At 44.2% G+C, this 27,069-nt stretch overlaps 2 protein-coding genes and 1 non-coding gene across 3 annotated transcripts; 2 read left to right on the top strand and 1 right to left on the bottom strand.

The window, feature by feature from the left end:
• The first annotated feature begins 543 nt into the window (after positions 1-543).
• ACTR10 (actin related protein 10 homolog) lies at positions 544-11,878 on the top strand. Its single transcript, XM_027662501.1, has 13 exons — positions 544-704; positions 2,564-2,636; positions 3,183-3,265; positions 4,263-4,371; positions 5,854-5,961; positions 6,290-6,357; positions 6,643-6,722; positions 7,278-7,313; positions 8,610-8,689; positions 8,781-8,854; positions 9,559-9,640; positions 10,271-10,472; positions 11,401-11,878. Exons 1-13 carry the CDS (start codon positions 628-630, stop codon positions 11,580-11,582), a joined length of 1,254 nt encoding a protein of 417 aa, XP_027518302.1. The 5' UTR covers positions 544-627; the 3' UTR covers positions 11,583-11,878.
• A 3,147-nt stretch (positions 11,879-15,025) lies between these two features.
• TRNAK-CUU lies at positions 15,026-15,098 on the bottom strand. The gene has a single exon. It is a non-coding gene; the product is annotated as a tRNA-Lys (tRNA).
• A 70-nt stretch (positions 15,099-15,168) lies between these two features.
• Positions 15,169-24,321, top strand: PSMA3 (proteasome subunit alpha 3). The gene is made up of 11 exons (XM_027662502.1): positions 15,169-15,260; positions 16,182-16,264; positions 17,270-17,393; positions 18,104-18,205; positions 18,326-18,399; positions 18,938-19,010; positions 19,971-20,036; positions 22,601-22,647; positions 23,492-23,559; positions 23,702-23,766; positions 24,133-24,321. Exons 1-11 carry the CDS (start codon positions 15,240-15,242, stop codon positions 24,175-24,177), a joined length of 768 nt encoding a protein of 255 aa, XP_027518303.1. The 5' UTR covers positions 15,169-15,239; the 3' UTR covers positions 24,178-24,321.
• Positions 24,322-27,069: the final 2,748 nt, after the last annotated feature.

Below are 27,069 nucleotides of genomic sequence, written 5' to 3'. Positions count from 1 at the left end.
GTAGTGTTGGAGTCACCATCCCCGGAGGGCTTTAAAAGCCGTGTGGATGTGGCACTTGGGGACGCGGGTTAGTGGCGAGCTTGGCAGTGCTGGGGGAGCGGTTGGACTCCATGGTCTCGGAGGGCTTTTCCAACCTAAACGAGCCTGTTATTTTACGATTTTCCTCGGGCAGAAGCAGCCCTAGCTCCGCGTCCCCTCACGGCAACGCGGTCGCCTCACACAGGCCCCGCCCCCTGTCCTCACACGGCCACGCCCACAGAGTGATCCCGCCCACGAGCTCCCGGCCCCGCCCTCCCCCGGCCCCACCGCCCCTCAGGCCCCTCCGCGGTCCCGCCGCCCTTCCCGCCGCCGGCGCGGAGCTGAGGGGAACTCACCTCGCACCGCCCCCGTCGCCGTCACCGCGGCGCTCCCGGACACTCTCAAAGCCCAGTGGGGTGGGCGGGAGCGGCGGCGCGGCTCCCACTGAGGCGGCGGGGCGGCGGCGCGGCGGGCAGGCGCCGAGGGCAGCCCGGCGCGCCGCGGGGTAGGAAAGCCCCGCGGAGCCGCGGCGGAGGAAGGAGGAGGAGCGGGAGGGGAGGGAAGGGAAAGGGAGGGAAAAGGGAAGGAGGGAGGGAGCGAAGGGCCGCGATGCCGCTGTACGAGGGGCTCGGCAGCGGCGGGGAGAAAACCGCCGTGGTGATCGACCTGGGACAGGCCTTCACCAAGTGAGTGCCCCGCGCTGCTGCCGGGATTTGGGGTGTTCGGCCTGGAGAAGGGAATGGTGTGGGCAGAGCTCGGAGCCCTTTCCAGTGCCTGACGGGGCTCCGGGATAGTGGAGGGGGACTTAGTACAAGACATGGACCGACAGGACAAGGGGGAATGGCTTCCCACTGCCAGAGGGCAGGATTAGATTGGATAATGGGAAGAAATTCTTGGCTGTTAGGGTGGTGAGGCCCTGGCACAGGTTGCCCAGAGAAGCTGTGGCTGCCCCATCGCTGCAAGTGTCCAAGGTCAGGTTGGACGGGGCTTGGAGCAACCTGGGCTAGTGGAAGGTGTCCCTGCCCATGGCAGGTGGGTGGAATGGGATGATTTTTAAGTTCCCTTCCAACCCAAACCATTCTGGGATTCTAAGAATAATTATGCGGGGTTTTCCCCCTCACTCCCTTTCTGTGTCGACCAATGTGGTGCAAAGCCAAAAATAACAGATTTGGGTTTTAATCTGATGTTTTAGGTTAAAAAAAGGTGTAGCTTGCAGTTGAGGCAGAAACACTCAGGTGTTTATTTAGTAAATTCATCTCGTGGCCCAAAAGTGCAGCTTTGCCTCTGCCCTCCCCTTGTCCAAACACCCCCTTGTGTTACAAACCCCCCTCGTGACAAAGGGGCTGTTTAAGAAAAGTTAAAACTGTCTGGAAATGCTCTCTGGGTGTCAGTGAGCTGATTATTACTATTATTATTATCTTACAAGATTAATTCTCCCTTGAGCTCTGAGCACTCTTACAAGGCTTGTGGCCGTGTCCACGTGGATTTTTCCCTGCTGGAAGCCCTGGGAAGTTCCCTGGTTGCCAAAACAGGCAGGAATCGCAGGGGACAGGGTCCCTTGTCCAAAACTGGTTTATTATTTAGTTTTATTTGTTTGGGGTTTTTTCAAGTGACAGTGTAGTTGCAGACCAGCAGCAGCTTTGTTACCCGGGAATGAGAGGATTTAACAGGATGGAAACAAGTGATTCCAGGAGTGGCTTTTTGTGGATTTGTGCCCTGTGGCCAGTCAGAGGCTTTTCCCAAATTTAGGATGCTTGTGAGGTTTATCCCCTGGGCGTAATTTATCCAATAAAATACTCCCATGGGAAAGCTTTTCCTCTTTTTTTTTTTAGGGCCTGTTTTCAGCTTTCATTCTTGTAAAGAAATAACAATTGCATGAGAGATGTCTCTGTCCATCTCCAAATAAGGCTGAAATCAGCCAAAAATTCAAAAGTTGTCAGGATGACAGGCAGGGAAAACTTCCTGTGCACACTGGGACTGCACAGGAATGTTTTGGGAGACTGAAGAAAATAATTAAATTCTGAACTGTGGCCATTTTAATTTTTTTTTTCTGAGATGATCCAACACGTTGACAGTTGTCAACTATGAAAATCAAATATTAATTGACCTTCTGCATTAAAAGAGCTCCAAGTCCAGCAGCTTTTTGGTTTCCTACTGTAGTTTTCTTCTGAGGTTTGGCAGAGGTGAAACAAATCTCAGACACTGGGTTTATTAAAATAAATTGAATTTCTTTTGGTTTTAATTTCCTTTCTTCAGTCCCTTGTTCTTGTGTGTTTTGGGAAGAGCAGGTGGGTTTCTGAAAAGTTTGCTTGGGGATTGCTGCTATTTTTATCTTGTTGGGATAAATTAAGGGAGTCAATAAAAAAGATATAGAATCTTTCTCTATCTTTTAATCCATCTGTAAATGGCCAGATAGAAAATCTTTGTGCAGAACACCCCTCTGCAGTCCCAGAAACAGCCCTAATTCATCACCCTCTGATGGTTCCCAGGCCCAGTGTGTTAAACAGTGACTTCAAATATTAAAGTTTTCTGCATTTTCTTTCAGGTGTGGCTTTGCAGGAGAAACAGGACCAAGATGCATCATCCCCAGTGAGATAAAGAAACCTGATGTCTCAAAGGTGAAATGTGTTACCTCAGCTGCTTTGTAGTGTTTGGTGTGTTATGAGATAGAAAGGATTTGCAGGTGCTTTTTCTGTCCATCACAGGCTGGTTTTTTCATTGTCTGAATAAAATATTCTGGAATATTAATATATTTTTCAGTATTTTAACTGCTGCTATTAGAAGCTTGTGACTTGATACAAGTGATGTGATGCCAATGCTGATTTAATTTGGGGTATTTTTTTGAGAAATTGCTTTGCCTAGTTAAAGCTTTTTATACTTTCTTTTGGTAGAGAGTGGAGGTTTGGAAAACTAATGTTAAATTGCCTGTGATAGTAATAGTGAGAAATAATTATAATAATGCAAAATTAGCATTGATAAACTCTGGAGTTTAGTTATAGGCTGAGTTTCTGAGGTGCTTTAAGGACAAAGAGCGAGTTTTTCTGTATATATAGTGCCAGATGAGGTATGTTCAGGTAGAACATATTCTGTATATATCATATTTCTTCACATACCCTGTGTATATTTACATGTAATCACTGACTGTGGATGTTTTCCCTTCCCAGCCTGTCAGGGTGGTTCAGTACAACATTAACACCGAAGAGCTGTATTCCTACCTGAAGGAATTTATCCACATGCTGTATTTCAGGTGAGAGATCCCTGGCTGGCAGTTCCTCAGGCCCCTCCTGCAGCTCCTTTCTGAGCACCTGGGGAGCTGTGAGGAGGGTCACTGAGCTCTGATGGGTAAGAAAACAAAAAAAAACCACAAACAGGACTTTAAAAGCAGCTGCCTGGCTCTGTTCTTGCAGGAGAAGTTCAGTGCTGCTGAGATTTGGGTTGTATCCCAGCGAGCTCATGTCCTTGCAGCATCATTTGCTCTCTAGAAATAGAAATTATTTGATAAGTTGCCCTTTTAACTGTGCCATTTTTAAAGGACTCAGTAAGGGGAAGTCATTACCCAGGAAGCTGCATTGATTCTGGTCGGGCTGGAGCTCATCCTGTACCAGTGCAGAGCTCTCCACAGTGCTTTGGAAGGAGGAATCTTAATCTGTGGAATATTTTTACCTCAACAATACCTCTTTTTATTGTATTTTTAGCACACTTAGCGAATAACAGCGTTGGACTTGGTCTTTCCTCTTTGCTTCCAATCCTTATTTTTACACAGTAAAAAACCCTCACAGGGAAACCAGTATTTGATTTCTGGGCCTCAGATCTTCTGGTGTGGGTTGGGTTTTCTTTTCTTCTCTTGTCCTTGGCCGTTGCTTTGTAATTGAGATCACGACAATTCCTTTCTCTTCCACGGAAATCAGAACATCTGTATCATCATTCTCAGTCTTTTATGATGCTGTGTGATACTGAACAAGCCAGCAATGACTTATTTTTGCATTTCTTTATATTGATTTAGAAGTATATAGTGGATATTCAGAACTACAAGCTCTATTTTCCATACCACACCTTTCTTAACTTTTTTCGAGGAAAGCGTTGGGGTTTTTTATATTTATATTGGGATCTTCTGTAGGAAATGCTATCTAAATGCAAATGTTTAGGATTTTTTTGGGGGAAAATGGAATATGAATATAAGGTAGGTCTAAAAATATGTGCCTGAACTTCTCAGTTTTGGTTTACATGTCTTGCCCCTTTTTTAGGCACCTGCTGGTGAATCCCCGAGACCGGCGTGTCGTGATCATAGAATCGGTCCTGTGCCCTTCCCACTTCAGAGACACCCTCACAAGGGTCCTGTTCAAGCATTTTGAGGTACATGTTTTCCAGAAACATGTAAATTTGCCCCACGTGCTCAGTGTAGCACTTCTCAGTAGAAATTGTGCTTACAGTCGGTGCCAGATGTGGACCAAGAAATGAAAATAGTGCCAAAAAGAGCGAGAGAGGCCTAAAGAAAAAACATCTGAGGAAACAGAGCTTGGAAGTTGGTTTAAAGGCCATTTTTGTTCCATTCTGGCTCTTCATGAGGCCACAAAGCAGCAGCAATTAACAAGACTCTGAAAGGTTTCTCTGGCTTATAGGATAATAGAGCTCCCATCCCACTGTCCCAGACAGATCCAATAATCCCCACTGAGCGCTGCCTGGAGCCAGGATTTATATTTAAACACTTGTTAGTGCTCTGTCAGCCAGTCTCCTGATTTCTGCCAGCATCAATAGCTCTGCCTGGCACGTGAGCTGAGCTCTGGCTGTGCTCATTTAGATAAGAGCTTACCTGAAATTAATTATCTTCTCTGCCTAATGAGTGTTTTTAATGACGATTTGTTGAAGCAAAGAAGTTGTGGGTGCTCCATCCCTGGAAGTGTCCAAGGGCAAATTGGACGGGGCTTGGAGCAACCTGGGATAGGGGAAGGTGTCCCTGCCCATGGGATGATCTTTAAGGTCCCTTCCAACCCAAACCAGTCTATGATTCTGTGAAAAGTCTGAAGCTAATTCTGGCTTAGAAAATGTTTTGGAAGGTGATTCCATACTTTTTCAATTCAGACAGAACAGAAGTTAAGGTTCTTCTATAAAAATCAGTGAAACTTTGTCTGCAGTACCTCTTCACTGTGCTTCCACAGCACAGTTACCAACTAATGCTAAATTTCTACATAATTCTTTCTTACTATTGATACAATTTTCTGATGACTTGAAATTGCTGAAAGATTTCAGTGATTTGTTTGAGGTTTTTTTTCCGAATTCCCTTACAGGAGTAAAATGTGTCTCAGATAAAGCACATCCCATCCAAAGTGGTTTGGCAAAAATTACTCATGACTTCAGAGTCATATTTTGATGGAAACACCTTGTAACTTGTGAGGAAGTCAGTTAATACTGATGGGAGGTTAATTCTCTCTGGTTTCTCTTTCCATTTGGAGCAAAGAATAAAAGTGGTTTATTAATACAGGCTCAGTATTCCAACTCACACCTCTGAGCTAAATGTCAGTAATGTTGCCCATAAATGCAGGATTTATTGATATTTCTCATTTAATTCACACTCCAAGGTGTTCCATTGAAGGAACTGTTGCTATCTGGGAAACTTGATTTGTGGAATTCTGGGAGAAGGAAGTAATTCTTATGTAATTTTAACCTGAGTTTCCACATTTTTGTTCACATCTTCAAGTCTTTATGCAGCTTCTCAAGTAGCTGTGTATTAATGTCTTTTCAGTGACAATAAGAAACCTGATATAAGACTTAAGATGGGTTGAGTGGTTTGTTTCTTTTTCCCCACTCCTGTGAACTGTCCTTTTGGTTTCCATGTAGGTTCCATCTGTTTTGTTTGCTCCAAGTCACCTGATGTCTCTCCTGACCCTTGGGATCAATTCTGCCATGGTGCTGGACTGTGGATATGCAGAAAGCTTGGTGCTACCTGTATCCTTGAATTTTCAGCAGTAAGGCTGTTGTGCCAAGATGGGATTTTTCTAGACTTCACTGATAGGAGCAGCTCAACCAGTCTGGCTTTTGGCTGTGGGATGTCACAGCTTGGGGAATCCCTTCACAGCTGAAGTGGGGCATCTGTGCTCCCTCAAACCTTGGGAAGTGGGTTCATGACTTCAGCCTTTATAAACTAGAAATTAGTTTTGGAGAAAAGCCAGTTGGAAAGTGTTTCTAACAGCTAATGCAGGGGGAAAAGCATTTAGTTCCAGCAGACTGAAAACTCATGACAGAAAAAAAGGAGAATTTCCTGATCTTCCTGTAGATCTATGAAGGAATTCCAATCCTGAGCTGCTGGGGTTCCCTGCCCCTGGGAGGAAGGGCCATCCACAAGTAAGTTCACAGTTATCCACAAATTATTTATTTGTGAAAGTTCATCTTTGATTCATGAGCAGAGATTCTTGTTTTTAAATCATAACTTGCTGCAACATCGTCCAGTTTTTAGAGTTACCACTGTTTGGCTTTCACTGATGTGGTAAAAGCTGTGGAAATCAGATCTTGTGAAGTTTGTATTTAGAAGGATGTGACTGAAAGGGGTAAATATTGCCTGTTAAGGGTAGTACAGAGAACCAGGCTGAGTTCTTGGCTGTCTTTAACTACCTTTGTGCAATGTTTTAGGGAGCTGGAGTATCAGTTGCTGGAGCAGTGCACAGTGGATACAGGATTAGCCAAAGGACAGAGCCTTCCATCTGTGATGGGTAAGGTCTGGGATGTGGCAGATGTGCTGTGAACTTGCACCAGGGAAACTGGGTTGATACTGACAGTGAACAAAATGAGTTTAATAATCACTGCCTCTTGTGTCACCCACAAGGATGAATTCTTTCCTTGTATTTAACAGGTATATTATTTTTATGATAAGCCACTCATAACAGCAGTTTTGGATAAGGGCTGAGGTAAACTTCTGTAGTAATTTTTCCCATCAGTTCTGAGGCAAGACAAACACCTTATTTCACTTCTTAATATCCTTTCTTCCTTGGAAATCTTTAAAATCTTGGAAATCTTTAAAAGCTGCCCCATCCTTGGAGGTGTTCCAGGCCAGGCTGGGTGGGGCTTGGAGCAACCTGGTCTAGTGGAAGGATGTCCTTGGAACAAGGTGATCTTTGAGGTGCTTTCCAACTCCAACCATTCTGGGATTCTATGATTCTGTGAAAGTGAAAATTTAATATATTAAATGTAATTCAAACTTAGTTTCATTCTCCTTCTATTTAAAAAAAAAATAAATGTTTAATTCTAAGTTATTTTTTTCATTTCAGGCTCAGTTCCAGAAGACATAGTAGAGGACATAAAAGGTAAGATTATTTTTTTTTGTTTTGCTTTGTGAAATTCTGGTTTATTAACTTGTGCATTAGAGTATGATAATAAGATTGCAATATTTTACATTTAGGACATTATTTCCCTTCTCTGTTTGCCATATTTCTTACCTGCTGGAAGAACCTGTGGTGTTTTTACTCTTTGAAAGCAAAACCAAAACTGTGTGTTGAATTCCTCTTTCAGTTCAGCCTGTGTGTTGTTGGGATGGAACTTGGAGATGGATTTGGTGGATGAGCACAGAGAGAGGATTGCACTGTTGTGGAGATTTGTTTGTAGATTAACTAGAAAGACTCAGTTTGCTTTAAAGTTAATTAAAAAAAAAAGGTATGTATAAAAGACATTTTGGGGTGTTAGTCAGGTAGGCAAGATGAGACAAGGACTACATTTATATCAGAAAAAATAGAGTCTTTCATTGAGCAGAACTTGGATGAATTCCTGTGTAATGTTTCATGTGCTAGAGATATAAAAATATATATTAACCTAGAAAATAGCAATTAGGATATATATCTTGGACCAAATACGGAAGAAATCCACTGGTCAAATGCAAAATAATTTGTCAGATGGAAGTTGCTTTTCTAATTCCTGGACTTGAGGACAGTTTTCTGACCAGTCCAGGTTTTTAGGCAGTCTTTTGGAAGCAGATGGAACACACTAGGGATGGAATCAGGGTTGTCTGTGTATCGGAGGGTTGTTTCTTTGGAACAGCAGTTTATGAAGATGCTCATCTGTGCCAGATACAAATAAATAAGTATATAATAACAGTTGCAGCTGGGATAGCAATGAGATTGTGCTCTGTCAGTGTTGCCTGGAGGAAAAAAAAACCCCTCTGGAATTCTTAGGGTGCTGAGAAGTTACACCAGGACAAATACTCCATGATTGCAGCTTGTTCAGGAAAAGGGCAGTGTCTCATTTGAAGTGGTGGTGCAAGACCTGCAGTGGAGCGTTTGACAGCAGGGTACAACCCCTGACACCTTGTGGTGGCTGAAGGCACCATCAGGAACATCCCTCTGGCTTTAAATCTTTTGTGGTTTGGCTGAGGAAGAAATCCTGCCTGTCCTGGCGTGGTTTGGGTTCAGCTGCGTTTAAACTCACGGTCAGACACCATCTGAACTCTGCTGGAGTGTAGAGACTGCTTTTCTTTGCATTTGTTTGATAATGGCTTGGACCAGCAAGGGCCTGAATTGTGTGTTGTTTTCTAAATTGGAAAAAAATTAGTCTTTATTGGTGATTAAAAGATCCAAGACAGCCTCACTTTGCCCTTTCCCTCTGTGCAGTCCGTACTTGCTTTGTGAGTGATCTCCAACGTGGGCTGAAGATCCAGGCAGCCAAGTTCAACATTGATGGCAGTGCTGAGGTGAGTGGAGGATGAAGCTCATCCTCCTCTTTATGAGGGGGCTGGAGCCTTTTTGGCCTCTAAAATATCACCCTTGTGTTTTTGTTTCCAGCGTCCTTCACCACCTCCAGACGTGGACTATCCTTTGGATGGAGAAAAGATTCTCCATGTGGTTGGCCCCATCAGGTGAGAAATGCCAGAACAGGGTACTGATCACTGTGAGGATATATCTCAACTCTAAAAGCACATTAGTTTGCATAAAATTGAGTTTTAATGAAACACTTGCATATGCTTTTAGTGCCTCCTAAATAAAGGATTTATGCTGGGCAGAGTCCAGACCCAGCATGGGAGGTGGTGGCTTCTCCAGAGCTCAGAGAGGAAGGTGAGAGCAAGGAGATTGGAGGGGTTGGGGAGGAGAAATGGGTGTTTATGCCTGAGGATGAGACAGATTTAGTGACATGAATGAGGAATTTTAGCCTGGAGAAAAGGAGGCTCAGGGGAGACCTTTTCACTGTCTACAATTCCCTGACAGGAGGGTGGAGCCAGGTGAGGGTTGGTCTCTTCTCCCAGTGATAAGTGACAGGATGAGAGGAGATGGCTTCAGGTTGCACCAGGAGAGGTTTAGATTGGAGATGAGGGAAAATGTCTTCATTGAAAGGGTTAAGTGTTGGAACAGGCTGCCCAGGGAAGTGGTGGAGTCTTTTCCAATCTTAAGGATTCCACGATTGTCCCCTCCCTGTTGGCACTGCCCAGTGCATGGGCTGTGTGACAGAGGTGACAATGTGCTGGCAGCAGGAAGTCTGAGGTTATCTCAGCTCTGCTGTTCCTGAGTTCAGCTCACAGTGTGGTTTTGCTTCTTGTTAACACTCACTTTCCTGCCTGTTCCACAGAGACTCCGTGGTGGAAATACTGTTTGAACAGGATAATGAAGAGACATCTGTTGCCACTTTGATCTTGGATTCCCTCGTTCAGGTATCTTTGTATTAAACAATTTATGGAATTCCTCCAGCCTTGGAGATCCTGCAGTTATAAATGACTCAAGACTCTGAGTCCTGCAGGCTGCTGGTTTACCTGAGCTGGAATAAAATTAATTTGGACATCTTTATTACAGGCAGCATATTGGATTTAGTGCAGAAAATTTTCTTGGCATATACAAACACTGCAGTTCTTATTATATTTAGGAAAAAAATGCATTAAAAACCCACTATAAATGGAAATTTTCATTATGTGGTGATGGATGTGTGTTAATTAAAGTCGACTCCCTGTGGTTATTGATGCCATTTAAATAAAGTTGCTGAGACATAATTTATTGGAGAGCCACAGACTTGGGCTGACATGACAAACACTTCAATTAGAATTCCTTATGCAAACAAATTGTTTAAGGAGATCTGTGCCTGGACCCCTCACCTCTGCACCTCCAGGCATTTCCCTCTGGCTTATGTTGATTATGTTCCAGTTAAACATGGGAAAACAGCAATTGGAGGGCATGGAAATGGACTGAATGTCTAACAGACCTCTGAATGCACTTCAAGTTCAGGCAATTCCAGTTAAAATTATTTTTTTGGGTTTTGTTTTTTCTTTTTCTCTCCCTGTTTGCATTAGTGCCCCATAGACACCAGGAAGCAGCTGGCAGAGAACCTGGTGGTGATCGGGGGCACCGCGATGCTCCCGGGGTTCCTCCACAGGCTCATGGCAGAGATCAGGTACCTGGTGGAGAAACCCAAGTACAAGGAAGCACTGGCCACCAAAACCTTCAGGATTCACACCCCACCCGCCAAACCCAACTGTGTGGCCTGGCTGGGAGGTAAGAATGTGAACAACTGAGGGGCGAAGGTGAAAACAAACCTTCCAAGTGAGGTTTGTGATGAATAAATAGCAGGACAAACGAGGTGAAGTGTTGAAATGGAGCTGCAGTGAGCTCTGGGGAATTGTTAGTGTGTGTGTGGGGTAAAGCTCTCTCAGGGATGTTGGGAGGGCACTGAGGGTTGTGGGAGCTTTAAACAGGTGAGGAGCAGTTGGAAACAGGCAGAAGGTGAGGTGCTGGCTCAGGTGCAGGACAGAGCTACTTCCATACTAACAAGGCAGAGCAGAGATTCCTACTTGTGAGATAATCTCCTTATGGAAAAATCAAGTTTAATCACTGATGGAGGAGCTATGGAAAGGCTGCCAACTCCCTGTGCTGGTTACAAGTGCCAGTAACAAACACCATAAACTTTTAGTTTTCAAACCTCTTATTTTTAGGATTAGCAAACCAGGACAGTTTCTAGGCACCCAAGTTCTTGATGCTTTTCTTCCCTGGCAGCTCTGGTCAGCTGCCACGGGCTGGGCCTTCTCACAGCCTGTGTGAAGTTGTGGGACATCTTTTTGGGGAGAGGAAATTGCCTTGAAATTGCCTTGAACAACCCCCTACAAAAGGGGTTTGGTTGAAATGCTTAAAATAAAAACTTTTAGGAAACTTTGTCATAAGAAGTTGGTTAACCAGGCCAGGTTTGCTGTCAGCAGAGAGTTAGATGATTCTTTGTTTTCAGTTACTTTCAAGGGACATAAATGGAAGCAGTTTGGGATTAGCTGGGCTACTGAAAAGGAAAGCAGCTCTATCCTTTCATTCCTTTAATTTGTGGGACAGAGCTGGAAAAGCCCAACCAGCTGAGATTCTTGATGGGAAGAATTAGGGAATGAAATTCAGTACATCAAATGAATGCAGGTTTTTTTCTTCCTTCCCAATAATGCAGGAGCCATTTTTGGAGCACTCCAGGACATCCTTGGGAGCCGATCCGTGTCCAAGGAATATTACAGCCAGACAGGCCGCATTCCCGACTGGTGCTGTCTGAACAATCCTCCTCTGGAAATGATGTTTGATGTTGGAAAAGCCCCCCCCCCGTTGATGAAAAGGGCTTTTTCTACAGAGAAATAAGCACCTACACGTCACACAAGGATCCTGCACCCTTTCAGATACACGTGCATTGGGTTTCGGTTTTTTTACGAAGTACTTTGTGTGTAACACTGTTAAATATCAGCAACCTGGATGTTTTCAGGGAGTGTAGGCACTAACACTATTTAAAAACATGGCCAGTTATAGTTTCAAAGCTTCTCTCTGGCAACTCCTGCGTTCTTTTGTCTTGTTCTGAAGAAATTCTGCACTGTCATGAGTTGTACCCTCCTGAGTTGTTTGTTATTTATCTGTATAGTAAAATGGCACTGCTGAGAGAATTTGTTTTGAGAGATTTTAATTTTAAATATGCTTAGAAGAAGGAGGGGAAATATCTATGGAAGGAAAATATCTGTGGAAGGGGTTTTTTTCTGCCACGTTCTGCATTAAAATATTCCACCCTCACCTGTGAGGAAGTGGTTTGGGGCTGTTCAGCAAAGGTGGTGGGACATTATTTCCCCTGTTTTGAGAGTTTTAGCAGAGAACTCTTGTGCCTGTAGTTCTGATGTAATGCTGAGCTGAAAATTCTTCCAGTATCTCTCCTCCAAGAAAGATTTCAGAATTATAAATTGTAATAAATTATTGCAAATTAATTGTAAACAGGGGTGTGAGGGCAAAGTTGACTCACTTGCTGTTCTGTTTCATATGTGCTTTGCCTTAACACATGGTGTTAGTTGGCACATGGGAGGAGATGCTCCCTTTTAATTTAATGGTTTTCAAATGAAAAAAGCCCCAAAACCCAGGAACTGCTGTTTCCAGTGTTAGAGTCTGTGTTAGGTGACACTTTGCTGGTTGGTGACAGAGGTCTCAGAGTACTGCCAGTGATTTCTCCCCAGAGGTGCTGGCAGAAGCTGTGGTTTTACATTGCCTTCTTCCCACTTCGGATGAGCTGTGTGGCTGTTACACAGAAAGCACGGAAAAACAGACAGGGGGAGCTGTGAGAAGTTGTTTTGTAGTCATGGGATGAGGTTGGTTTTTTAGAGACCATGTTCTGGTGGAATTCCAGGCTGGATAAACGGGCGCTGTCCCTGTGCCAGACGCAGAGCCAGCCTCAGGTGTACAGAACACACAGGCCCCAGGCTCTGCTGCTCATTTTCAGTTATAATTTGAGTATTTTGGGCTGCACCTCTGTGACCCAGGTCATGTTTTACCTCAATAAGAACTGAGCCACAGCTTAGCAAGGCTTGCTCCCGAGAGGAGAGTTTTCCATCAGCACAAGCCCTGTGGAGCTGGGAGGGATTACTCGTGTCCGTAAGGTTCTCAGAGGGAAGGATGAAACTCCTATGGAGCCCGTGGTCGTGGTGGTGCAATGATGTCATTTTCCTGAACTGCAGCAGACTGCAGCTGAGGAAATTCAGGATATTCTTAGCCTTTTTCAGGATATTCCTGTGCTGCTGTGCACATGTACCCTGGAACTCTCCTGGCGTGTTCTGCGACCTTGTCTTCGTTCTGCCCACACAAATCCTCTCCTGTGGGGTTTCTGCATCACTGAACAGCTCCAACAGCTGCTGTTTCTGGCAGGACCAGAATTCCTGGCTCCCGTGTTACTGCTGGGCTGAAGTGCAGAGTCCTGGGACCTGTTAAGGACATAAACACGATTCTTAGTTCATGGAAGGGGTGAGAAAGACTATTAATGGCTTGCCCTGGGAAGCCCTTGGAGATCACACCCTAAATGTGTAATCATGTAGAGAGGGGGTTGGCTGGTTTTTTTCCAGCCTGACTGTTGTAGTTCTTCCCTCCCTGGCACGGCAGAGATCCATGGATCCTCACAGCAAATTCACAGTGAGCACACGTGATTTATCCTGAAGGACAGTGGCAGGCACAAACCTATGCAGTAACTGGAGGATTTTCCTCTAAAGTCCCTGGTTCTGGACTGGATGCCATTCCATAAGATGGGTGCTAACCAACTGCAAACAGCTCCAGCTGAGTCCTGCTGACAGGAAGTATATTTTATAATATTTACAAGCCTGTTATGTCTGCCTGTGTCTGTGCTGTGTCAGTGGGAGCTGGTCCTTGGGAGAAGAGGCTTTACCTCGTTCCCCTCCTCTCCCTTTTCATGGAATTAGGGAATATCTTAAGATGGAAGGGACCCCATAAGGATCATAATACCATAAGTTATAAGTCACCACGAGTCCAGGTCCCTGCAGGACTACTTAAACTAAATCGTGTGGCTGAGAGCATCATCCAGAGCTCCTTGAGCTCTGACAGGCTCGGGGTCCTGAGCACTTCCCTGCAGAGTCTGTTCCAGTGATGGACCAACCCAAACCACAGAGTCCCGGAATGGTTTGGGTTGGAATGGGCCTAAAAGGCATCCAGTTCCAATCCCCCTGCCATGGGCAGGGACACCTTCCACTGTCCCAGGTTGCTCCAAGCCCCATCCAACCTGGCCTTGAACACTTCCAGTGATGGGGCAGCCACATCTTCTCCAGGAAACCTGTGCCAGGGCCTCACCACCCTCACAGGGGAGAATTTATTCCTCCTGTAAAACCCCAGATCTCTTTCCTTGTGGCTGCTCTTCAGCCCTTCCTCCCCTAGTTTGTGTGTAACCAGGGTTACCCCATTCCAGGTGGAGAATCCCACCCTGGCTCTTATTAAATTTCCCCAGGCAGTTGCTTTCCCAGCTCTCCAGGTTGTCCAGGTGTCTCTGTAATTCCTCCCTGCCCTCGAGGGCACCCACAGCTCCTACTTCATTAACGTATTAATTTCTCCGATTCCTGCATCCCGCTCATTTATTAAATAAAGCAATTCTTTTTCAGGGATGCAATGTTTAGTAGCCAGCGCCAGGATTATCACAGCTCCTGCTTTATTATGTGCACGTCATTCCTGCATCAAAATCATTTATTAGAAAGAGCAATTTTTTTCAGGCATGCAGCGTTCAGTGCCAAGGTTATCCCAGCTCCTACTTTACTGTGTACACGTCACTGCTGCACCCAGCTCACTTATAAAAAGTAATTTTCTCAGGGATAACAGTGTATTAATCACTTCCACAGACTATTTGTGGGATTCCCTCAGGACCCTCCCGGGTTTTCGGAGCTCTGGCGGTGAATCCCCCTCAGGGATGGTAGGAGAGGGTGGCGAGCCGGTATTTTCCAGCCGGGAGCGCTCTAAAAGAGCGAGGGGAACAAAAGTAACGCTCCCAGCGTGGAGCAGGCTGTGAATCCCCCTCAGGGATGTTGGGAGAGGGTGGTGAGGCAGCACTTTCCCGCCAGGAGCGCTCCTAAAGAGTGAGGGGCACAGGAGCGCTGGGCCCGAGGCGGAGCGGGGGGCTGAATCCCCCTCAGGGATGGTGGGGCGGCGTTTTCCCGCCGGGATGCCTCCAAATGGGTGAGGGGCACAAAAAACGCTGCGTCCAACGTGAAGCGGGCGGTTTCCCGCCGGGTGCGCTCCAAAAGGGAATAGGAGGAGGGGAAGGGGGCACAAAATTAATGCGCCCAACGTGGGGCTCGAACCCACGACCCTGGGATTAAGAGTCCCATGCTCTACCGACTGAGCTAGCCGGGCGCTGACGGTTGACTCCACAGGGTGGATCCTTCAGCGCATGACGCGTGACGTCACACCCGGGGGCCGCCGCTCGGCGCCCAATGCGCGTGCGCGTTGCTGCGCGGTGCGCGCGAGCCGGGCCGGGCTGGGAGCGGCGCCGCCATGAGCTCCATCGGCACCGGGGTGAGTGCGCCGGGATCGCGCCGGGAGCGCGGGATCGCCGGGATAGCGCGGCTGCACCGCCCGCCGGGACCGGCCCCCACCGCCCCCGGGGCCGCCCTGCGCCGGGGTGAGGGAGAGGGGGGGTGGCCGCGGGGCGCTGCGGGAGGGCTGAGTCACTGCGGCCCGTGAGGCCCCGGGAACCGGCGGCGGGGGCGGGGCGGGGATAAAACACTTATTATACTTCTGTGAATAATATACATTTGTTCATTTCAAATGTGTTCCTGCTATCAGGAATTGTAAAATAAACGGGGGCCCGCAGGGAGGCCGGAGAGGGGCTCTTGGTCGGGAGTTGTAGTGAGAGCACAAGGAGTGATGGGTGGAAAGTGGAAGAGGTTGGGTGTTGGAAATTGAATTTAAGTTGGATATTGGGAATAAATTCTTCCCTATGAGGGTGGTAAGGCCCTGGCACAGGTTTGCCCAGAGAAACTGTGGCTGCCCCATCCCTGGAAGTATCCAAGGCCGGGCTGGACAGAGCTTGGAGCAACCTGGGCTAGTGGAAGGTGTCCCTGCCCACGGCAGAGGTGGAATGAGGTGGGCTTTAAAGTCTCTTCCAACCCAAGCCAGTCTGGGATTCTGTGAAATGTGAAGGCAGACAGAAAGTTCCCATAAGTCTGATACATTGTGTAATGCACAGGGATTTCAGACCCGTTCAGCATGTTTATTGATGGGATTTGCAGTTTCATCCAGCACTGATGAAATGGCCTCTCCTGGCTTTTAGGCTCTGTCTTCTCCTGTCTCTGTATGTCCCACCCTGCTCCTGGGAGTGCACAGCCATCTCTGTCAGTGACAGCCCTGCATTTTTAAATAAGTAAACTTGATCTTTAAACACTGGGATACGATATGTTTGGTTTTATTCCCTGAGCATTGTGTTTTCTCCTCCAGTACGACCTGTCAGCTTCCACATTTTCTCCAGATGGCAGAGTGTTTCAGGTGGAATATGCTATGAAAGCAGTGGAGAACAGCAGGTAAGATACACCTCTGTCTGTTTGCTGACCTCTTTTAAAGCAGTGTCGTTGGACTACAGAAACATAATGGTGTTGCAGGTAGAATTATGATGTTAAAATTAGTTCTGATCTAAAAGCCCATTTTCTGGATGTGAACTGAGGCACTGAAACATGCTCAGGGCCTCCATGTGTAATAACTTCCTAGGGATTCCTCAAGAAATGGAGGACATCCAAGTTCTGCTAAAGCTACATCAGCTCCTCTGGGAATATCTGTCTTCCCTGGAGTTTGTGCAGAGGAATGTTGTGAAGGGAAAATCCCAGTGAGATGAGTGATTGGCAAGGCACAGATGGGTCACCCTGGTGTCTGCTCATAGCCACAGGCTCCAGATAAGGATAAATCACAGAAGGGTTTGAGTTGGAAGGGACCTTAAAGATCACCTCATTCCAACCCTCTGCCATGGGCAGGGACACCTTCCACTAGCCCAGGTTGCTCCAAGCCCCATCCAGCCTGGCCTTGGACACTTCCAGGGATGGGGCAGCCACAGCTTCTCTGGGCAACGTGTTCCGATCAACCTGTTCCTTGGTTAGCCAGGTATTTGTGGTTGCCATGGTTGGTAGTTTATGCCTGATGAGGCACTTTTTGAGAGTTAGAGAAAGAGTTGTCCCATCTCCTAGATCAGCAGGGAATTTGCCAAAAGGAGAGGGTGAACAGTCCATGAATTTCACTCCAGTGTCACTCAGCAGAGTGTGGCAGTGGCTTGGCTGTTGCTCCAAACAATTCCCCCACTCTATCAAAAAATCTTGGATTGGGATTTTTGGCAGCCCCCTCCTCCTTTGTTTGAGAAAATATAGGTTTGGTGAGTGTTGGCTTCTTTCCCCCCTTGTTGTCTTCACTTCTAAAGTGGAGTTGTAACAACTTTACTTCTGTGGAAATCATGTGATTGTTTGTAGTATCTTGTTAATTCTCTGTTATTTATTTTCCACTGCAATTCTCTGTGAGGAACTGACATTTATCTTGTCTTCCAGTACAGCAATTGGGATAAGATGCAAAGATGGTGTTGTCTTTGGAGTAGAAAAACTAGTTCTGTCCAAGCTTTATGAGGAGGGTTCCAATAAACGTCTCTTCAATGTCGACCGACACGTTGGGATGGTAAGGGGCCATTTCATTCTAAGGGATCCCCCCTCAAAAGGAGAAATCTATGAATCAGAGGATCAATAATAAGTAGATTAATAAAGTAATGATAATGTTTCTGTGTGCTGAAAATGCCAGTGGGTTTTTTACTCTTTTCTGTAATTTATTCTCGATTGCACACAAACGTGCATAAATAAAAGCCAGATTTGTAACAGAAGACTGACATATTTTGAGGCTGTTCTAACTTTTTTGGAAATGCTTCTCAGCATTCCAGTTGAATGACAATATAAACACAGTGTTAAAGTAGTACTTTTCTACACAGTTAACAAATAAGGTGTGTTAAGTGCTGCGTACAAGATTCTGAACCGTGTGGGAATTGCCTGAATTCTTTAAATACCGGTGTATGGCTGGCTAATCCATAAGAGTGATGTCAGGATGATGTCAGGTAGTGGTTACTGTGTGACAGAAATGTGAAACCTGTTGGATATACATGATATGAAATATTGTTTGGGTTAGTGTAGCCGTGGCAAATCGTGACACCACTTGACACGAAGATAACTTTGGTTATTGATTTTCCTGTAGAAAAACTGTTCTGTGTTAATGTATAACCACATTGACACGTTTTGAGCTTGATGGCAGATGAAGATGAATTTTGAATTCAGTGCTAGTAATTAATTTCAGTGAGAATTCAATGTGTGTCAGGCCTGGCTGATGAATTCTCCTTGCAGGCAGTGGCAGGGCTGCTGGCAGACGCCCGATCCTTGGCAGACATCGCCAGGGAAGAGGCTTCCAACTTTAGATCCAACTATGGATATGATATTCCTCTGAAGGTAAGGAATTCTCAGGATTTTTGGCTTTTAGTCTCGACACAGAGAATTCAGTGTGATTACTTGAGGTTTGATTGCTGTAAATAAGGGTTTCCAGTGTTTGTTTTCCCTTTCCCCACGCAGCACCTTGCGGACAGAGTGGCCATGTATGTGCACGCCTACACCCTGTACAGTGCTGTCAGACCCTTTGGCTGCAGGTCAGTCTGTCACACACACACACTTTGTAACTGTCTTCTGGTTCACAATTGCTGGAATTGCCTGTCTAAGGTCTTTTTTTAAACTCAGAATTAGTAACCCATAATTCACCTCATAAAGAGATTCCCTTCTCCGTTCTTGTCCTGTGTGTGTAAAACCTCAGGTGAAGAATTCAGATTCCTGTAGCAGATTGCCAGTTTGTTCCTGGCTTTTAAAGTTGAAGAGTTTTTGCTGTTAAGTCTGTGACAGTGGCAAAAGCAGAACTTTCCTCTGCAATCATCCTGTTTTTATCCTGTTAGCTAAAGAGCAGGTTACAGTTACTATGTAGCTCTAGTACAAAGGGACTGATAAAAAGAGATCAAGTTACTGGTCAGTAAAATGTTTCTGACAACTTAGTGTCATGAGAACACTCAACAGATGCTCCATAGAGTGTAGCAGTTTTGCCCCAGGAGCAGTGTAGGAAACCTGAGCTGGTGTGGTCTCTGTAGTTCTGGGTGTGTTGGCAGAAGAAATGTTTCTAATTTCTCTTTTCTCCTCCAGTTTCATGTTGGGGTCCTATGACAGTGATGATGGTGCACAGCTGTACATGATTGATCCATCAGGAGTTTCATACGTGAGTGTGTCACAAATATTTCCATCTTGGCATAAATTCCCCTTTAAAAAATTCCTAATTAGGAAAATAGTTGGTCCAGAAGGGCTGTTGATTTTTTTTCTCTTTTTGCCTGGGAAGATCACTGGTGAATCACTGCTTCAAATGACCAGAGCTGGGGTTTGCTCATTTGCATGTCTTGTTAAACACACACTCTGTGCTTCTTAGAAGTACAGTCTGAGAAACAAGTTTAAGGTTTGTCTCTCAGAATTTTGCAGTTCATTCCAGCTGACTATATCCAGTGAAAACTCCCATGCACTGCCCCAGACAGGCAAGTATTGTAGTGATACCCCATTCCCTGAGTACTCCAGGTAGGAGAGGGCTGTTCCTCTGGCCCTGGCTGCCAACATCAAGTCAAATCAAAACAGAAATTGTTGTTAATTGTTGTTAGTGCTGCATTTTCAGCTGTGTGTTACACAGTGGAAGAGACACACTCATACTGTTTGATTTTTTTTAAATTCTCTTAAAATATATCCATACCAGGGCTGTTGAGGGAAACAGAAGTGCTTAATTTTTATGTGCTTACACTTCAAATATGTTTTCACAGCAGGTGGGTTCAGGTGTGGGGGTTTTTTTTGATCTGTAGTTCCTCTAGAACTTCTCTCTTCAAACTAATTCTAGCTTGTTCTTCTATTTACTGTAATAGCAATACAAAAATCTGTTATGAAATTTTGAGCAGATAAGTTTCTGTCCAGGAACTACTGAGCACTTCTCTTTTCTATCAACAGAGGTAGCACTTGATTTAGAAATTGGGTTCTACTCAACAATTTGGGGATGTGTCCTGAGACAACACCACCAATACTGTGTATTGGCCTCTCACTATGTGAGCAGGGTGGGGTTGTCATATGCTAAGGGACAGTAAGAGCTGTAGAAAATGTAATGTTTAATTGATTTGCATATTTTTTCTTTCTTTTTATCTTTTAGGGTTATTGGGGGTGTGCCATTGGTAAAGCCAGGCAGGCTGCAAAAACAGAGATAGAAAAACTTCAGGTATGGTGTTAACAGTTTTGTTGTGCTTTTTCAAGACAAGTATTCCTAGTTTATGATGTTCTCTTTCTGGATACCTAAAATGTATAAAACACAGGAGAAGCAGGTGGAATATTTCCTTCTACATTTGCCAGTGAGTAAAGTGAGTGAGTGAATACAAAGGTGTAAATAAGCTTTTCATTCTGATTGAAAACCATAGGGCAGCATTGTACAGGGGGCTGTACAAACTTTTTTCCCCAAAGTTTTAGATGATCCTTTTGTTTAACAAGTTCAAAAAAGTTGGTCTTGTTAAGGACAGACTAGTCTGTGGAGAGCACACTACCAAAAGGTATTGAAGTGTGCCTTAAGCTGATTTTAATTATGTAAGAATCCTGAAGCATCTCCATCTCCCTCTTTTAATATCTGACACCCTTGGAGTTGGAGACAACATGGGAATCCTTCTGTCTGTCTCATGTAGTTTTTCTGTGATACTTTGCTTGCATCTTACTTTGGTGTGCAGAGGGACATCACAGCTGTTCATGGAAAAGTTCAGAGTGTATTTGATCATTATACTTTTAAGAATAGTTTGATTATGGTGCTGCAGCATCACAATTGAAAAATTACAGGAAAATTAGAACATTCTTAGGCTGAATTCAGTCAGTTTTGAATCTGGTCAGATGCTTGAATACCAAATTAAAAGTAAGAAGGCTGCATGATCATCTGATTCTGATACTGAAATTGTGGCATCTGGGAAATCCTCATTTTAATTTCCATATGTACACACTGGCAGAAAGACAGTGATATGTTGGGTAACATATAATGTACTCCAAAAAAATTAACTTCTACCCAAGAAGTTTAATTTTCTGTGCAGTGCTGAGATTTTCAAAAACTGCTTTATTGACTGACATAGTTAATAATGTGAATTGCTGGGACTCTAGACTGGGCAGGTTTCCAGGTCAGAGCTAATTTTGACAAGATGAATTTGGTAAAGCTAAGATGGGGAAAAGACAGAAGTACAAAAGCTTTCGTGGGGTGATCCAGCCTGGAGCAGCCTGTCAGCTCAGACTGGTCCCTGGGGAAGGGATGAGTCCAGGTGGACAGAGGTAAGCAGGGAGTCAAAACTCTAAACCTGCCTTGCAGGTACCAGAGAGCAAATCCTTTATCTGGGAGGGACACAGCATGTGAAACCCTCGTGTAGCTGAGGGTACAAGAAGAAAACCCTGCATTCATCACATCTCTTGCATCTTATGGGAATGTCTGTAATCTTCAGCTGTGGCAAAACTTGGGAGTTGTGTGAACACTGCTTGAATCTCTTGATCTCCTGCAGCTCTGATGCTACATACAACTTTCTGATAACATGGATCATCATTAACTTCCATGACAAAAGTGTTACAGTGTTTACCTTTCAGTGTCTGCAGTGGGATGGGAAAAGGATGATGAGAAAAATTAAATTCAGTTTTCTCTCTTGTAAATACACATGACAGTGGCAGACTTTTGGGGTTTCCTGTTTGACTGGTAACTTCATGTGCATCAATACACCCAGTAATGTAAATGTTTGTGTGACACAAGTGACATCTCTGCACAGCAGCCAGTGCTGTGTTATGGATTGAGTGTCACAGATTCAAAGCCTGGGGCAAAGGGTCTCTGTCTGTTAGGGAAGTTCTCCAGCTGGGACTGTGAGGGCACATCTGTCTAACGAGGCACAGGCACTTCTCTCTGGCTTCTGAGGGTGTGAGCTTGACTCCAGAAAGGGCTGTGACAACTCAGCATGAACCAAGGGCTGTTGTAATCTTAATTCCTTCCCCAGTGTCTCGAAACTGGCTTCCATACTACGGGTTTGAAAACATTTTGGGAATCCTAAGAGATGGTGAACTGCACTCATGAAATATAGTAGAATATATTACTGCTTCATAGTCCAGAAGAGTTGACTGGCAAAAGATTTGACCTACAAAACATAAGTTTATTATGCCATGGAAATTTGCACCAGACTTTATTTTAATTAACTGTGAAACTGTCCAAAGACTGTGACATAACTGAGAAAATATAAAATGAGGTGCTGATACCTTGCTCAGGCAGGCAGTTGGTTGCTAAACAATATTATCCTCTTGGAGCATTAATTAAAAGTCAAAATTGCTTGCACAGAATGTTGGTAAGACCAAAAGTATTACTCTACTACCTAGAAGGAATATGAATATTACATGTGAAAATATGGTGCCTCCCCCATATTGTACATGTGGTGATTTTATATCAGTTGATCATAAAGCATCCAACCAGAAGTGAAGCTTTTAGGATGCCAAGGTCACCTGTGTAGCTTCTCAGCTTCCAGCTGAGGAGTGTTTTGAAGTGGGGAAGTCTCCAAGTAATGGTTTTTTTTCATAGATTCCTTCAGCTGTAGAATTTCTCACTGTGAGAATGCCTTGCACAGACTGAAACATCCACTGTAGGGAATAAATGTGGTCCTGGTCTTTACTTTCTGTTACTTTCTAATGAACATTAAGCTCATTAGACACATTCACAGCCACTGTTCTGGCCTCGTGGAAGTGGAAAACATTATATTCTCTTATCCTGTGTGGTTTTTTTGTCCACAGATGAAAGAAATGACCTGCCGTGATGTTGTTAAAGAGGTGGCAAAAATGTAAGTGTCCAACCTGACAAAAATCCATCCTGGTGAGCCTGGAGCAAATTGTCACAAAAAACTGTCACAAATTTAATAATCTGCAGCTGCAAAACTGCAACTTCCAGTATTTTCTGGCTTTTGCTTAGGTTATAAAGTAGTGACCATGCTTCTCTCATTGGTGTTGCAGCACGTGAGGTGATTGTGGAGTTTGTGTTTGAGGCTGTCACAGCAGCAGCTGGAGGAAGGAATTTGTGGGATCTCTCTTCTTACAACCTTGCCAGAACCTCAGAGCAGGTCTAGAATGGCACAAATTAGACATGGAATTTCAAATCAGGAAAATACTTCTGTCCTTTAACTCTGCCTCAGCTCAGAACTCACTTCAGTCTTTATATTTGTTTCACAATACTTTTATTAGACTTGAATTTGAAGTACTTAGTGTGGTGCTGCAGGTATCCTTCCTTCCTCCAGTATCTCCAAGTATCTATCTGTGTTGGCTAGAAAGAACCTGGAGTCAGATTTACAGGGAAAGGCAGGACTCTTCAGGCTGTGTTATAACTCATGTGGCAGAAGGCAGTGATGATGCAGCCTTGGTTCTGCAGTATTTAAATCCTAATGTTTGTTCCAGATAGGGCAACTTGAACATCTCAACCTGCATCTTGACTGTATTGATTTAAGGTATTGTTAGACTGGCAGTTAAGCCTGGAAAATTAATTCTCTGTGTTTGGTGGGGAGAAAGCACAGGGGGAACTTGTATTACTCATAAGAATACTTCAACAGAAGAAGTATATTTAAGGATATAATAAAAGTATATTTAGCCTGTTGATCAGTCTGTTCTAACCTGTACTTTGTCTGTTCCTTCCAGAATCTACATAGTCCATGATGAAGTAAAGGATAAAGCTTTTGAGCTGGAACTCAGCTGGGTTGGAGAAAGTAATGCATTTCTACTATTTCTAAACACTCTAGAAAATATATAACTTTCTATGACCCAAGTAAAACATTGCTTCTTAAATTTGCTCTTTATGTCAAGGTCATTGTGTGAATTGTACATAACATGCACTCTTTTTACTGGCAGTAACCAATGGAAAACATGAAATTGTTCCCAAAGACATCAGGGAAGAAGCAGAAAAATATGCCAAGGTAAGGTCTGACTTCGGTGTTGTCTCAGTGCTTCACTTGACAAGTTGTTGTGAGGACTGGAAGATGTATCATTCCAACACACATCAGTTCAGTGGGAGCTGGTGCTTTTCAGAGGGACAGTACTGAAGGTTACAGTGTAATCCAGGGGTAGTTCTTGCTTTCAGAACCTGCAGTTCAGAAGCTTGCACTGCTGCTGTCCTTCTCCTTCAACAGTAAAGGTGGTGTTGGGAGCTGAACTGCTGAATGCAAGACTTTGGACAGGGAGAGGGTTGTGAAGCTACAGCAAAACTCATTGTACTTATCATAGGCTGAATTATAAAATAACTGTTAAGCTATGTTTTAATTACACTTTTTTTTTTGAAACAGGAATCTTTGAAAGAGGAAGATGAATCGGATGATGACAATATGTAACACATTGTTACTCCAAAATAAGTTCGACTTTTCTTATCTTAGACCATGTTTGTTTATAATGCATTAAGCATGGGATGCTGGTATGTACTTGTTGGAAAAAACTGAGTGACCAACTTGCACTAATAAATTTTCCATTTTACTGTCTGTGAGCTTTTATTTCAAAAAAGTATAGGCCAGAAACTGCACCTAAAGAGACATCAGGAAGGAAAGACATTATCAGGCTGGTTGCTTCCTGCAGCACTTTATTTGAGCCAGATATTCACAGAAGAACAACCTTAGAAATTAGACAAGTCTCTTGTTTATGCTGCATAGTTTAGTATTAAAAACTAGTACTTTTTTATTCCTTGATTAACCAGTACCACAATTTGCAATTCATTCATAGCCACAGTCTGTGATTGCTCTTGGCAGAAGAGAGAACACCACAGCTCACAGCAAGCAGCAGGTTACAGGTTAAGGTGATGTGCACAGCTGACAATTCCAAACAGCTTCTATAACAAGCAGGAGCTCAAGAAAAAGAATTTTAATCTTAAGTACTAAGCCTAGGCTTATTGGAGGAATAGAAGAAATTAAAAATTAATTCAATTTAAAACAGTGCTTGTGGTAAGTTCTAAAGCTGTAAGGCCTATCAAGCAATGGAACTGGAATTAATGCTTGCAGAGCCAATCTATTTTTAAATAGCTTTATTCAGCTGTAATTTCTTAAACCACTTCTGAATTAGTTTCATAAATTGTTGACCTTTCCAGAAGCTGAAAGCAAGCCTTGGTGCTTTCTTTCCCCACTTCCTAGGAAAAAAAGACTGCCTATTCTAGTCACTTGTAAGTCTTGAAATACCAGGCTGGATGGGGCTTGGAGCAACCTGGTCCAGTGGAAGGTGTCCCCACCTATGGCAGGGGGGGTTCACCTGGATGATCTTTAAGGTCCCTCCAACCCAAACCGTTCTGTGACTCTAGAAGGTTAAAAAACTGTTTTGTTTATCCTCTTAAAACTCAGTTAAAATGGAAGTCTTGTTTGCACATGCAGTTAAAATGCATATTTGTGTAATGAATCAAACTCCTCAGCTTTAGTACCACCCCCACTCACCATCACCAGGTCTTAAAACCAAAGCTTTCCCATATAGGTTTATTTTTATACCTGGCCTTGTCCTTGTCCTGGGATTGTCAGGTACAAGTTCTGCTTCCTTTCTGTGGCACGGGAAGGTCACTGGAGAGGGATGGGTCTGTCCCAGGCTCCAACCTTAGGTGGAGCCAGTCTACCTGAGCTCCTGCCTGTCCAGCTGGGTGTAGCTTTCAGAGCCTGCTGAGACACTCAGTCAGTCCTGCCAGACTGGGATTAGTCATGGCCAGGCCAGGCAGCCTCCTTCAGTGGCTCCTCCTGAGGCAACAGCCCAGCTGCTCCACTGAGTCAGCCCCAGTGCCGTGTTACACTGCTCCAAACTCAATTTACTACTGCAGTTTCCTGCTGACTCAGCTGTTTGAGTCACTGGTGAGCACCAGGCAGGAAACTTCTCACCAGCACCCAAAATGCCACTCCTGTACACGGCAGCAGGGACCTGCCTGATTCTCCTCACCTTGTCTGGCTTCTGTACCTAAAATGTTGATGACACATATTCATCCCTCCCTCCTTCCCTCTCTCCCTTTTCAGTGACAGCCATTCAGAATTAGGGACAGGAACTCTTCACACAAGTCGGGTTCCAGGGGACAGGAAGGGCAATAGTATCACCTGTGCATATTTATAAGATAAAATAGAAGGAAGATGTTCCACAGTATGTGAGCAGATAAGAGGTAGGAACAGAGCTAACTATTTGCTTATCCAAAATTTCCAGTGGCAATCTAAAAGCTCCTTTGAGGAACTATAATTATTTTCTTGTTTGTTGTGAGAACTTATAAAGTCAGATGAGAGGCAACTCAAGAGGCTGTGGGTTGCAGGGCATGCAAAGTGCTGCACAGCAGCCTTGCCTGTCATGGCAAAATTTAGTTAAACAAGGTGATCGTTACCATCAGGTCTTTTTAGAAATTAAATCACAATTTATCAGAGTAGAGGCTCAGCCTATTTATGAGAACTGATTTTTATCCATTGTGAAGAAAAAACCTACCACGTCTATTGACTACAAGATGAGGAAAGAAGGAAAAAAAAAGTGAGCATTAGCAGGTGGAGAAAAAATAGTTGCATTTCTCAGAAGGGGGTCAAGCAGAAAAAAAAGCAGGAAAATACTGAACAAGTTATTTTAATACTGAATAGTCCCTGAAGTCCAAAAACAGAAAGCTGGCAGGCTTCTATTTTATCTGAAGCTCAGCATTGCAACCTCTTATCAACAAGGCCCAGGGAAATTAGAATGGATTTCTAGCCCAGAAGGACTCATTTCAGCCAAAAAAAAAACCCCCACTCCAGACCCCCCATCACAGCTACTTCTGTAGCCTTGCAGTTCCAATGGGGATAAGCAATGAGACAACCACACTGCCTTTAACGAGTCACTTGCTAATTGGATGCAAGTTACTTAAGAATGCTTAATTATACAGGCATGTGTTAGCCATGGTCATGTTACACCAATTTACTCTACACCTGATGGGCTGAGTAGAAGCTTCAGTGAGTTTTGCTACTGAGAAGCAGCATTTACTTGTTGCTGTGTCAAACTGAAGCTGAGCAGGGGAAGAATTTCAAAAAGAAGGCATTGGCTGCTCATGGCAACACTGATCAAATAAAGAATTAAAATTGAAGTAGGACAGCACAGCATCATTAAACTTCTGTTAAATGTTGAAAACCACATTGGGGGTTTTTTGCTAAATATATATAGACTCTCTGAGGGAAATCCTTTGGTGAATGCTAAGCTCTAGAAAGGCTCAAGTTGGATCTAATATTATTAAGTGAGGACTAGATCTGTTCCAGAACAAGAGA

This window comes from Corapipo altera, unplaced genomic scaffold (assembly GCF_003945725.1).
Source record: "Corapipo altera isolate COAL_440 unplaced genomic scaffold, ASM394572v1 169, whole genome shotgun sequence".
In the NCBI taxonomy this organism is placed as follows: domain Eukaryota; kingdom Metazoa; phylum Chordata; class Aves; order Passeriformes; family Pipridae; genus Corapipo; species Corapipo altera.
This window is presented reverse-complemented; position numbering and strand designations above follow the sequence as displayed.